Genomic DNA, 14,148 nt, shown 5'->3' with positions numbered 1-14,148 from the left:
AATGGAGTTCTCTCGGGCAGAGCCAGAGTAAGGCATCAGGTAATGAAGAGGATAAAATGTTCAGTGGCGTCTGTCCCTGTAAGATGGATTAGAAGAAAAGCGGCCCCTCTTAGGAGACTCTTTGTGGGGGCTACGGATATCCCTAAGGGCCGGTGATGTAGACGGAACCGCAGAGGGCTGCGTATCCATAGAGAGGTGCAGGTGGTTTTGGAAGTAGTCCATGGCTTCCTCCGGGAGGGTGAAGGCTTTTGACTCGCCAAATTGATCAGTGAATCTTAGAGTAGCTGGATAGGCAAGGGTGAATTTAAGGCCTTTTTGGAACAGGGCATTACAAGCCGGTTGGAATGCTTTACGTCGGCGAGCCACCTCCTGGGAGTAGTCCGCGAACAAGAGCAGTTTATTGCCATCCAGGATCAGCGACTTGGCATTCTTGAAAGACCGTAGGATGGACAGCCTGTCAGCATAATTCAGGTAACGGACTATGACCGGGCGGGGGGTCATGCGCTCGTTGGAGGGCGCTCCCAGGCGATGAGCGCGTTCAATTGTACATGGAGCCGTGAGACCAAGCGCCTGGGGGATGCGGATGGAGCAAATATCAGAGAGATGACCCGTGTTGAAGGATTCTGGCAGGCCAATGAGTCTCAAATTGTTCCTACGAGACCTGTTCTCAAGGTCATCAATTTTCTTTAAGAGATATTGCTGCGTTTGCGCTGTTTTGGCTTCATTGGTGAACGAGGATTGCATTTCCTCCTCCAGATCTGAGACTCTAGATTCCACCTCAGTTAAGCGTTTAGCGTGGTCACCCAGCTCTTTGCGCAGCTGGGTGATCCCTGCGGACACCGCCCGCTCCACCGCCTCAGTTATAGTGGGTGCGATTATGGTAGCCACCGCCTGCGCCATTAGCAGGTACTGGGGGTCCGTGGCTGCAATGGAAGTGACCTCCGTTTACTGCTGCTGCTGCGAGGCCGCGCCATCCAGAACAGGCACGGCGGCCATATTGCCCAGGGGGAGGGGGGCGGCCTGGAGCGGCGGATCCCGAGGCAGCACAGCTGAGTTGCCGGCAGCTCCGTGGACTACGAAGCGGTCCATCGATGCGGAGCAGTGCGGGGAGACTCACCGGCACCCGTGGACCAAGAGGAGGCAGTCGGTGAGCGGTGCGGAGAGATTTTTTATGAAGGCTGTGTCGGAGCCGCTGCGCTCACTCCTCTCCCATACGGCGCCGGAACCGGAAGTTCTTCATCATCTTAGATTAGATAATAGGAGTAGAGGAACTGAATTTATTCTCTCTTGAAAAGAGGAGATTAAAGCCTAGTACACACGCAATGATTATCGGCCGACCGATCGTCCGTCTTTTGTCCAGAGTGGTGTCCGTTGGTTGGAATGTGCCTAGACTGCACACTGATTTTCTCGCCCGACAAAATTCTACTTCAGAAGTGATGTCATGTGTTGGTTTGCTTTCTTTGTGTTCTTTCATCTCTGAGCATGCCCAGTCTTGCTCATTAGATTTTTCCCTGCCGAAATCTGTACTGACTGCACGAAAATCGGCCGTGTTTTGACAGCGGATAAAAATTTTATAGCCTGCACACCAGGATTTTTTTCCGGCCGAAAAGTCGGAGTCGGTTGTCAGAAGCATCATACTAACAAGCCGAAAATCGGCAGATCGGTCGTCGGACGAAAATTCCCTGCCGATTTTCGACGCGTGTGTACGAGGCTTAAGGGGGGATATGATCAACACGTATAAATACATAAGAGGTCCATGTAGTGAACTTGGGGTTGAGTTATTCACTTTAAGGTCATCACAGAGGAGAAGGGGGCACTCTTTAAGTCTAGAGGAAAACATATTTAATCTCCAAATACGGAAAGGTTTCTTCACCTCAAGAGCTGTGAAAATTGAGATCCATTGAGAGCCAGTCACACTCTCCTATCATACGAAGTGGACGTGGGGAAATGCACATTCAATTCACACTAGTATGAACCCAGCCTAAGTGTTTAGAGAGGAACTTCACCCTACCTAGACCCCTAAAAACTAAAAATATTGGCCCTGTCTAAAAATGAATAAAAATTTAAAAAAAAAAACTTACTGGACCACGGAGTGATGTGTTAGACCATGGAGCTGAAGTTAGAAGCTGATTGGCTACCATGCACAGTGGCCAAAGGTTTCCTTTGCTGCTCTTCTCCCATGCTGCCATCTTTAATGGAGATCTTACACAGCGAAAGTCATGCTCGACCCCAGGTAGCTGGCAGAGAACAGCATTACTGGGGATGAAATGCTATACAGAGACCTCTAAATGGGGAAGGGTTTTGAAATCACTGCTCAGGAAAGAATAGGTTACTATATTGACTCATACATTTGTATTTAGGATTTGAATTTAGCAAGAGAATAGAAACAAATAAAAATAAAGCAAAAAATTAGAGCATAGTAGAGCCTACTTTAAGGTACTCTCTCTAAATGAAATGCTATACAGAGACTTCTGAAGGAGAAGGGGGGGGGGGGTCACTGCCATACCTCCCAACTTTTGAACTTCAGAATGAGAGACAATTGAGAGAATAAGTGAGCTGCAGCATGCGTAATGGCAAAATATGGGTGGGGCCAAAGTCTTGATGGTGGGAGGGGCGTGTTAAATAAAACCCAGCTCTCCCACCAATGCCCCCACCCTATCTTTCTCACTAATGCCCCCTCAGCTCTCTCACCAATGCCCCCCTCCTCTCTTACTAATGCCCCCACCAGCTCTCTCATCTATTTACCGCTCCTCTCTTGCTAATGCCCCCCCCCCAACTCTCTCACCAATTTCTCCCTCCTCTTTTACTAATGCCCCTCCAGCTCTCTCACCAATTCCCCATTCTGCTCTTACTAGTGCCCCCCACAACTCTCTCACAATTCCCCCCCCCCCCTCTCTTACTAATGCCCACCCCTCCAGCTCACTCACAATTTCCCCCTCCTCTATTACTAGTGCCCCCCCGAGCTCTCTCACCAATTCCCCCTCCTCTCTTACTAATGCCTCCCCGACTCTGTCACCAATTCCCCCCTCCTCTATTACTAATGCGCCCCCCCCCCCAGGTCTCTCACCAGTTCCCCCTCCTCTCTTACTAGTGCCCCTCCAACTCTCTCATCAATTCCCCCCTTTCTCACTTATCACAAAAAATGGCCTGGTCATTAAGGGAGAAAATCTTCTGGTCCAGAAGTGGTTAAGGAGAAGCTCCAGGCTCCTTCAAAAAAATAAAAATAAAAGTCAGCAGCTACAAATGTTGTAGCTGCTGACTTGACATTTAATATTAGTTCAATTACCTATCCAGGGATCCAGAGATGTTGGCACCCAAGCCGATTTTTCAATCGGTTATCCGGTGCTACTGCTGCCATCTCCGTAAGGGAAAATGGCAGTAAAGCCTTGCAGCTTCACAGCTGGATCCCTACTGCATATGGGCATAGCGTGCTGTGCTCTGTGAATGGGTTGGCTGTGGGGGAAGGAGACTGAAGGGGCTGAACTTCCGGCTCAGTTCGCTGCAGCAAACAGAGCCGGAAGTGGGAGCCGGTACCTGTCAAAACCAGATAACCGCTTCCCTGTCCCCTCAAAAGGTGCCAAATATGGCAGCAGAGGGGTAGAGGAGGCAGACAAGCATAGTTTCCCCTTTTTCTGCTTTATTTCATTGAGTTTCAATTCCTTTAAGTTTCAGCTTTGCAACCATACTCCCCCCGGAACCCAAAGACTTTGGTTTCCCGGAAGCTGCTCGGCGGGTCATGGGAATAACGCCGCCGGATCGCCAGTCGGCATCGTTTATGGTCGGAACTACGACAGTATCTGATCGTCTTCGAACCTCCGACTTTCGTTCTTGATTAATGAAAACATTCTTGGCAAATGCTTTCGCTTTGGTTCGTCTTGCGCCGGTCCAAGAATTTCACCTCTAGCGGCACAATACGAATGCCCCCGGCCGTCCCTCTTAATCATGGCCCCAGTTCCGAAAACCAACAAAATAGAACCGGAATCCTATTCCATTATTCCTAGCTGAAGTATTCAGGCGACCGGCCTGCTTTGAACACTCTAATTTTTTCAAAGTAAACGCTTCGGGCCCCCGGGACACTCAGTCAAGAGCATCGGGGAGGAGCCGAGAGGCAGGGGCTAGGACAACAGTCTTTTTTTCCCCAGCAAAACCAGTAAGGTAAGCTAGGAAAAATGTGACCATGTAGCCTTTGAACCCTACCTTGCAGGCTGAAAATCAGATGCAAACTATTATTATGCATTTCTTTACCAAGCCCTGAAGCTCAAGCTTAAATTTACATACATTTCTGAATGGAAGAGAGCATTGTCATTTCCCCATCATCCAGATCACTACATACGGCTCTGTCAGAGGTTTTACATCGAGAGAAAGAGCCTGAAAGGAAACAGCTTCTAGTCAGCTTTGATCTCTGTAGATATCATCATTGTGCATTATGGGGTTTTTGTATTGTTGGAAGTACAGTATGTCTGTAGAATTTATTTTGACTGTATATGGATAAGGCAGTGATGGTGAACCTTGGCACCCCAGATGTTTTTTGGAACTACATTTTCCATGATGTTCATGCACTCTGCAGTGTAGTTGAGCATCTTGGGAAATGTAGTTCCAAAAAACATCTGGGGTGACAAGGTTCACCATCACTGGGATAGGGTGTCAGGAATTCCAATGGCTCATGTTTTGGGACAACTCAGTCATGTGACAGTTAGTACTTGTGATAAACACATCACATAAGACCAGTTTCCCTTAACGATGTACAACCAATTGGCTCAGTTGGCTTTGCTCAGCAGTGTGTGTATATATATACATACTGTACATAAGCAGTGCACATAGTGAAGGACCCAAGCAGTACATTTTTCTATGTATAATGTGTACAGTGTTGGTATTGAACATTTGGCCTAGGGACATCTCATCTGTAGCTTACTAAGGATGTCCTTCCTACACCTTCACTGGGCAGAGGAGACCTTTTCCAGGCTGTGGGTAATAACAGGTGGCTGTATACAATGTGGTTGGAATGAAAACAGCTGCAGGAAAGGACAGATCCATCACCTGTATGTCATAACTGGCACACCCACCGCTATCCATAAGATACAAGCTGCAGAAAATATTGACAAGTGGTGGGTGGGCAGAATTATTAACTCAATTGTGACATACAGAGGTGACTAAACATGCCTGTGTATGTCAGAGCCATTGAAACTCGAATGTGCTCTTCATTATCTCTGACTCTGTGAAGGACTGGTATTTGGGTAGCAGAGATGTATAGTAACTAAGTAGAACTACTTCACTACTGTACTTAAGTACCGAAAGGCGGTATCTGTACTTTCCTGGAGTAGAATTTTTTTCTCCTACTTCCACTTTTACTTCACTACATTTTTTCAATGATTTCAATACTTCTACTCCGATATTTATTTTTGTGCTGCATAGTTACTCGTTACAATTATAAAAATTACCACTGCCAGAACAGTAGATGGCAGGTTTCATGAAGCTCAAAACATGTGTATTATCAGTGCATAAGGAAATAAATGCTACGGTATGAATAAATAAAAGCTGCATTTGAAATAATAAAAAACAATATGATGTTCAAACTTTTGACTTCTTTCTTTAATAACTACATAACACAGTACTTGTACTTTTACTTTCAGTACTTCAGTAGCATTTTTTTTTTCAAAACTACTGGTACTTTTACTTTCAGTACTTGAGTAGCAAAATTAAAAAAAAAAACTACTTGCAATACTAAAGTACAAAAAATGTTGAATACTTTAGTACTTCTACTCAAGTCCCTTTTTGATCGAGCACTTCCACTTCTACTCAGGTCACTTTTTGATTGAGCACTTGTACTTTTACTCAAGTATGGGTTTCGAGTACTTTATACAACTCTGTTGAGTAGACAGGAAGTATTATTGTCATGCCTTCAGCCTAAGGAAGAACTAATATCTTTGGAACGTGTAATACCGACATTGTCCACAAGATGCCACTGTGACAAAAGACTACTGATGGAAAGTATTCCATGGTACATGTTTCCTGTTTTATCACTGGTAACTAGCTCCACCCCTTACTGAAAAGTTTCCATTTTTTTAGACTAGTGATGGGAAGTTCGACTCTTTGAAGTGAATCGGTTCATTTCGAGTCACTCACTGAAACGAACCGATTCATTGAATCGAATCTTCGGTTCACTTGCTTAGTCTACTGACAAGCAAGTGAACTGAAGCTCCGACTCAACTCTATTCAAACGAGCTGAATCAGAGGAGTGACTCATATGTTCCGCAGCTCTCTGGGGATGTTTTCTTTGATTTAACTCCTTCTTGGCTCCTCAGAGCTGTCTCAAGCCTATGGTATATGTCAGACACAATACACTTTGTCAGATTAGCCAGCATTATCACGTTCAGTACTTCAGGTGACAGCTGTATATATTTAAAGCAGGTTTCTGTGCATGTGAACTGCATTCTGATGGGCCAACTTCACAGTTAACATTGCCAGCTATCAGATTTGTCCAGTTTTTACAGCGCATGCACAGGAATAACGATCAGATTTTACTAATGTGTGGGTACTTCGGCCACAGTAATAAAATTAGATTTTTATTCCTGTGCATGCGCTGTAAAAACTGGACAAATCTGATAGCTGGCAATGTTAACTGTGAAGTTGGCCCATCAGAATGCAGTTCACATGCACAGAAACCATGTATACAGCTGTATGTGCTGGTGATGAACGGTTATTTTAGTGTACTGTGCTAACAGAGACCGACTCATGTGTTTCGATTCTCTTGACTCAGTAACTGGTGTACTGAACTACTCAGTGAACTGACTCGACTCTTCACCCTGAACGGTTCAATACAAGCTTGTTTCTGGCCAGTTCTTCAATGTCAGTGTGCTGATTGGTTAGAGGGAGGAGCTGAGCTCCTCACTCTAGGATCATATTACCATCAGCCCAGAGCAGCTCTCCTTCAGTGAATACTGAACTGTTTTCCTACCGAGTCGTTCAGTAAGAAGAACCGAGTCATCCAGTTCACTGAAAAGAATCGATTCAAAAGAACGATTCGTTCATGAACTGGACATCACTATTTCAGACTCCTCATGGAGAAGCAAGACTTGCACCTCATGTTCTTGTGGACAATTCCTGAATCCTTCTAGGAAGCATCGCTAGTATGCCTGTGTACTGTTAGCTGTATACTCAGTGCATATTTTGTTTATGTTCATGTACTGATTGTATGTTCTTATCGGTTTACTTCTAGTTTCACCTGATATTCACACTATCGTATATCATATCCTATCCATATCTTATTCTTATGTGACCACCATCTGTTCATCGTAATAAAAGCCTAAAGTTACAGACAGACTGGTTATTATAGGATTGAAGGTTTAACTGTATGTTGAGCTACATACACGCCAGGGGCAACGTGTAGTGATAACAGAACAATTATAATGGTGGGCATTGAGATTGAGATGAAGAAGGTGAACCATAGATTTGAGTAAGCAAAACTTTGTAGTTAACAATGACCTTTTACCATGTATATCAATCCAAGTGCTGCCCATGGATGAAGGTGTGATCACCATTGGGCCCATTCTTGTAGATGAGTTTGTCGTGCCTGGGGTAGAGTCACTGAATGTCCCTCTTGGTCTTCTTTCCACAGGCAAATTGCTTACAAGGTGCCCACTCTGGATGGCAGTCTGCGACTGGGAGTCAATAACAGATGAATGTGGACCAAATCGACCCTGTCCCTGGGGAGGGCTGTGCTGCAATCAATGTGGAATGAAATGTGTTGGTTCATTTGTACCAGGTACAACAGCTAAGACAGCCCAGTAATTACATAGTCACTGCTTATGGATTTATTAGTGGTTATCATATCCCCCCTTGTGTATTAATACATGGTGACCAGATCCCCCCCCCCCCATTATGTATTTATACATAGAGATCATATCCCCCCTTATGTATTTATACATGGTGATCATATCCCCCTTATGTATTTAGAGATGGTGATCATATCCCCCCCTTATGTATTTATACATGGTGATCATATCCCCCCTTATGTATTTATACATAGTGATCATACCCCCCCCCCCCTTATGTATTTATACATGGTGATCATATCCCCCCTTATGTATTTATACATAGTGATCATATCCCCCCCTTATGTATTTATACATGGTGATCATATCCCCCCTTATGTATTTATACATGGTGATCATATCCCCCCTTATGTATTTATACATGGTGATCATATCCCCCCTTATGTATTTATACATGGTGATCATATCCCCCCTTATGTATTTATACATGGTGATCATATCCCCCCTTATGTATTTATACATGGAGATCATTTCCCCCCTTATGTATTTATACATGGAGATCATATCCCCCCTTATGTATTTATACATGGAGATCACATCCCCCCTTATGCATTTATACATGGTGATCATATCCCCCCTTATGTATTTATACATGGTGATCATACCCCCCCCCCCCCTTATGTATTTATACCTGGAGATCATATCCCCCTCTTATGTATTTATACATGGTGATCATATCCCCCACCCTTATGTATTTATACATGGTGATCATATCCCCCCTTATGTATTTATACATGGTGATCATATCCCCCTTATGTATTTATACCTGGAGATCATATCCTCCCTTATGGAGATCACATCCCCCCTTATGTATTTATACATGGAGATCACATCCCCCCTTATGCATTTATACATAGTGATCATATCCCCCCTTATGTATTTATACATGGAGATCATATCCCCCCTTATGTATTTGTACATGGTGATCATATTCCCCCTTAATCTCTTCTTCTCAAGAGAGAATAAATCCAGTTCCTCTAATCTTTCCTCATAGCTGAGCTCCTTCATGCCTCTTATCAGTTTGGTTGACCTTCTCTGCACTTTCTCCAATTCCCCGATATCCTTTTTTGAGAACTGGAGCTCAAAACTGAACTGCATATTCCAGATGAGGTCTTACTAATGATTTGTACGGATGGTGTCTCTCTTTCTCTGGAGTCCATTCCTCTTTTATTAGAAGATACTTTGCTTGCTTTGGAAACCGCAGCTTGGCATTGCATGCTATTATTAATTATTATGAATTCGTATTATTAAGCCTGAGATCTACCAGATCCTCCAGATCCTAACTATCTTGATTTTATTGTATTTTATACGTGGACTTTGGGTGTTTAGCCCAATGACTCCACCATGTAATGAAAAATTGTATGAAATGTGTTATTACAATGAATAAAAAACATTATCAGAGATTAAAAAATACATTTTTAAGCACTCTCCGCCCACCCACAGTGGTTATCCTTATGGTGGGCATCAGCTGCAGGCCAGGCGATGTACCTGTATGCCCCCCCAGCACATGCACCCTGGGATGGTCAGCACGGCACTTCCGGGACTGTAGATTGTGCTAACTGGCCGCTCACGTGATCTCAGGGTCAATACAACTGTTATAAATGGGTTTAATACATAAAAGTGGTGCTTAGTATTGTGATACTTTGATTTGCCCACAGCTATCACATGGTACCTGGTACCAGCACTCTGTACCATGTGATTGGCTGCAGCCAATTTCCAGTTATACAATCCATCGTTTGTAGAAGCTATAAGGCTCGGTTGACTAAAAAAATATATATATTTTTTTTAACCACTCTGCAACCGCTCACAGTAATACTACTGCGGCAGAGTGGTTCGTTATCGTCCAGTCACGTAGTATTAACGTGACTGGACACTCCCCCTTCTGGGCGGCGCTTGCGCGCCGCCGGAGGCTCGCTCCCGCTGTTTTCATTCACAGCGGGAGTCGGGCCAGGGGAGGAGCAGCGGCGATCGCCGCTGCTCTTACCCGATCGTCGGGGATCGAGTCTGGAGATCCGCCCGCTGTGTGTAAACACAGCGGGCGGATCTCCATAGTGACAGGGAGTGACAGATCGGACTGTTCAGCATAGCTGGACATCCGATCTGTCCATGACTCACTCAGTCACCTCCCCCCCTACATGTCAGTAAGCACCAGGCATACATTAACCCCTCCCTCTCCAATAAAATTAACCCCTTCCCTGCCAGTGTTATTTTTACAGTAACAGTGCATATTTATAGCACTGATTACTGCAGTAATGTCACTGGTACCCCCAAAAGTGTCAAAAATGTCAGTCAGGGGTCCGGTCTGTCCGCCGCAATGTCGCAGTCCCGCAAAAAAAATCGCAGATCGCCGCCATTACGCGTTAAAAAAAAAACACCAAAAATGACAGAAATCTTTCCCTTTGTTAGTAAACGCAATAACTTTTGCGCAAGCCAATCAAAATACGCTTATTGCGATTTTTTTTACCAAACATATGTAGCATAAAACAAATTGGCCAAAAATTTTTAAAAAAATTGGTTTTTACATCTTTTTTGGGGGGAATTTCATATAAAAAAATGTTAAAAATATTGTTATTTTTTCAAAATAAACGCTCTTTTTTTGTTTATAGCGCAAAAAGTAAAAATCGCACAGGTGATCAAATACCACCAAAAGAAAGCTCTGTTTGTGGGAAAAAAAGGACGTAAATTTCGTTTGGGTACGGCGTCGCACGACCGCGCAATTGTCAGTTGAAGTCGCACAGCGCCGAATCGCAAAAAGTGGCCTGGACGGAAGACAGCAAAATCCTCCGGTGGTAAAGTGGTTAACATACTGTCACCAGTCAGTATCCCTAATTACTGCCACACCATTCATATTATGGCGCTGTACTGGTAAAAGTATGTAGAGAAATTTGAAGAAAAAAATGTATTTAATTTCTTAACTTTCCAAAAAATGGTGACAAAAAATCATAATTTCAAAAAACTCACCATGCCTCTTACTAAATACCTCAGACTGTCTACTCATGGAATGGAAATTAGAAAGGCCATCAGTACATCAGGATTGATCAATTTCCACTCATATATACCATTGTTTATTGACGCTATAAAGCCCGGTTCCCACTGCCGAAAATTCATAGTTGTGCTACTTTTGTGCGACTTTGAAACCGACATCCCGGCGCGACTTGCATACGACGTCTTTAACAGAAGTCAATGCAAGTTGTGCCAAAGTTGCACCAAATGTAGTACAGGAAGCTTTTTCTAAGTCAGAACAACTTATGTCGCTCCTAATAAAAGGTTCCATTGCATTCAATGGGACTTTTCGGCCGTTTGAACCGTACAGACACAGCGATTCGCACAGTCGAGCCAGCCTGCCACAGTATATATGCAGCGGGCGGTCGGCAAGTGGTTAATATTGGAAATATTACAGTATAAAGACAAATACCTCTCACTGTTCTCTATAGGACCTTATCCCACCATTAATCCACCAAAAGTGACTGGGGAAAAGTCCTTTAACCACTTAAGCCCCGGAAGATTTTACCCCCTTCCTGACCAGGGGGTATTTTGCGATTCGGCACTGCGTGACTTTAACGGACAATTGCGCGGTCGTACGACGCTGTACCTAAATGAATTTGGCGTCCTTTTTTTCCCACAAACAGAGCTTTCTTTTGGTGGTATTTGATCACCTGTGCGATTTTTTGATCACGCGCTATAAACAAAAAAAAAGCGTCAATTTTGGAAAAATAACAATATTTTTCACATTTTTTTATATGAAATTCCCCCCCAAAAAAATGTAAAAATCAAAATTTTTTAACATTTTCGGCCAATTTGTTTTATGCTACCTATGTTTGGTAAAAAAAAATCGCAAAAAGCGTATTTTGATTGGTTTGCGCAAAAGTTAGCGCGTTTACTAACAAAGGGAAAGATTTTTGTCATTTTTTTTTTTAACGTGTAATGGCGGCGATCTGCGATTTTTTTTGCGGTACTGCGACATTTCGGCGGACAGGTCAGACCCTTGACTGACATTTTTGACACTTTTGGGGTTACCAGTGACATTTCTACAGTAATCAGTGCTATATATATGCACTGTTACTGTAAAAATACACTGGTAGTGAAGGGGTTAACTTTATTTGAGAGGGAGGGGCTGTGTGTGTCCCTAGGGGCGTGCTTTCTACTGTGATTGGCTGTGGCTTCAGATGTATGAACAGTGATCGACGGTTCTACATAGTAGAACCGTATGATCAGCCTTCATACACCGGGGAGAATGACAGGCAGCTTGTTTACACAAGCCGCCTGACTTTCTCCCTCTCCCCCGCCGATCGCAGAGTGACCGGCGGACATCGGGTCCGCCGGTCACACGCGCGGGGGGGTCCGTGACCACGCGGGAGCAAGAGCACGCCTCCGGGGGCGCGTGCTCGCTCCCTAGACCCTCACAAGCTAGCGACGTAGTCCTACGTCACTTTGCCTGTGAGGGGCTGACTGCCGACGTAGATCGGCGTTAGGCAGTCGGCAAGTGGTTAACCAACTCCTTGCCAGGCCTATTCTGATACTTTGCTTCGATGCTTTGCTTTTTTTGCTAGAAAATTACTTAGAACCCCCAAAAATTATATATTTTTAGCAGAGACCCTTTAGAATAAAATGGTGGGTGTTGCAATTTGCGCATCGGTTTTTCAAACGCAATTTTTTGGGGGAAAAAAAACCTACATTCATAAATAAAAAACAAAACAGTAAAGTTAGCCCATTTTTTTTCCGTATTATATGAAAGATGATGTTACACTGAGTAAATAGATACCTTACATGTTATGCTTTAAAATTGTGTCTGCCCGTGGAATAGCCGCAAACTACGGTGCTTAAAATTTTCCATAGGCGACGCTTTAAACGCCTTTACAGATTACCAGTTTAGAGTTACACAAGAGGTCTGGTGTTAGAATGATTGCTTCTCGCTCTGACGTTCGTGACAATACCTCACATGTGTGGTGCGATCACCGTTTACATATGCGTGCGGGAGTAACGTACGCATTCGCATTTGTGCGTAAGCATAGTGGGACGGGGGCGCTTGAAATCTTTTTTTTTTTTTTATTTATTTATTTTATACATTTTTTTTTTTTATATAGCATAATAATAATAATAATAATAGCATTGGATATGACAGGTCTTCTTTATGGAGAGATTTGGGGTCTATTAGACCCCAAATTTCTCCTCTGGCCCCCAATGCAGCCGATCGGACCGAGATCGGTCTAGTCGCTGCTTCTCTGGCCGCTGGTGGTCAGGTAGACAAAGGGGCTGAACCAGTAGTGATGAATACTCGTCACTCCCAGTTTCCAGAGAGAGGGGAACAATGTCAGTTCTGATTTGCAGAGATTCGCTGGGTGCAAATATCGATACCGGATGATGCCTGTAGGTGCAGGCATCATCCTGGTATAACCACTCAAATCCAAGGATGTATGGTCACGTCCTTGGGTGGGAAGTGGTAAATGCCGTATTCTTGTTGTGCTACCGAATTCACCAGAACCAGATAGTAGAGATGAACACCTTCCATGTATGATGTGTAGAGTGTCTCCAACTGTCCCCTCTGTCCCCTCTCCACAGACATACCTGAAGACTGCGCATTGTGGTACAAATTCTTTCCAAAACATCCTTGGATATGTGACCTGCAACCCCTGGATCCTTTTCCACCACAAGGTGAGAAAGTAAACAAGGAACAATGAGTCAATTGCATCAGTCTCTGCACCATAGGAGCTTAAACTCTAATGTCCCCCCACAGTCACACACTGTTATTATTAATACTCATTATTGTCTTTCCAGAAACAGAATGAGAAGATATTGAAGACATTTGTGGAGAGATGAGATGACCATTACCTCATTGTGATCAGCAAGAAGTCTCCCCACACACACAGGAATTGTCTTTAAATAAATATTTCTTCAATCCTGATATAACATATTTCTGTTTTCTTTATTAATAAGGAATTTACTATAACTTCTGACTTGTAATGCTGAGTTCTCTTCACATAATACAAAGGGGTCACAATTACCAACAATAGATCAGAATTTAAAGCTGAACTCTGAACAAAAAATCTTTATTTCATGTATATTCCTCCATAGCTACAGAAGATATACAGTAAGTCCACTTTGTGTGCGAAAAAAACACATTAGAAAACCCAAATATTGTCATATAAACCTAACAGTTACATTAGTGTTCTGTACATACCCTGGGCAGAGAGCAAGGCTGTGGGGGGGGACCCAGAAATCTACAGGAGGGTGCGGAGACCAAGACCAGACATCCTGCGCAGGAGGAGAGAGCAGAAGTGTGCAGAATTTACTAACCGCTTCCCACCCGGACACTGCA

At 43.8% G+C, this 14,148-nt stretch overlaps 1 protein-coding gene across 1 annotated transcript in view; it reads left to right on the top strand.

Moving 5' to 3' along the window:
• Positions 1–13,739, top strand: part of LOC309549236 (uncharacterized protein) — a 55,972-nt gene extending 42,233 nt beyond the window's left edge. The window contains exons 4-5 of the mRNA XM_082249356.1: positions 13,392–13,484; positions 13,608–13,739. Coding sequence (XP_082105482.1) covers positions 13,392–13,484; positions 13,608–13,618 — 104 coding nt within the window. The 3' untranslated portion in view covers positions 13,619–13,739. The remainder of the gene's footprint in view (positions 1–13,391; positions 13,485–13,607) is intronic.
• The last annotated feature ends 409 nt before the right edge of the window (positions 13,740–14,148 follow it).

The sequence above is a fragment of the Pelophylax lessonae genome (genome assembly GCF_965119305.1).
Source record: "Pelophylax lessonae genome assembly, chromosome: 3".
Classification (NCBI taxonomy): domain Eukaryota; kingdom Metazoa; phylum Chordata; class Amphibia; order Anura; family Ranidae; genus Pelophylax; species Pelophylax lessonae.
The sequence above is the reverse complement of the archived record's forward strand: the minus strand, read 5'-3'. Positions and strand labels throughout refer to the sequence as shown.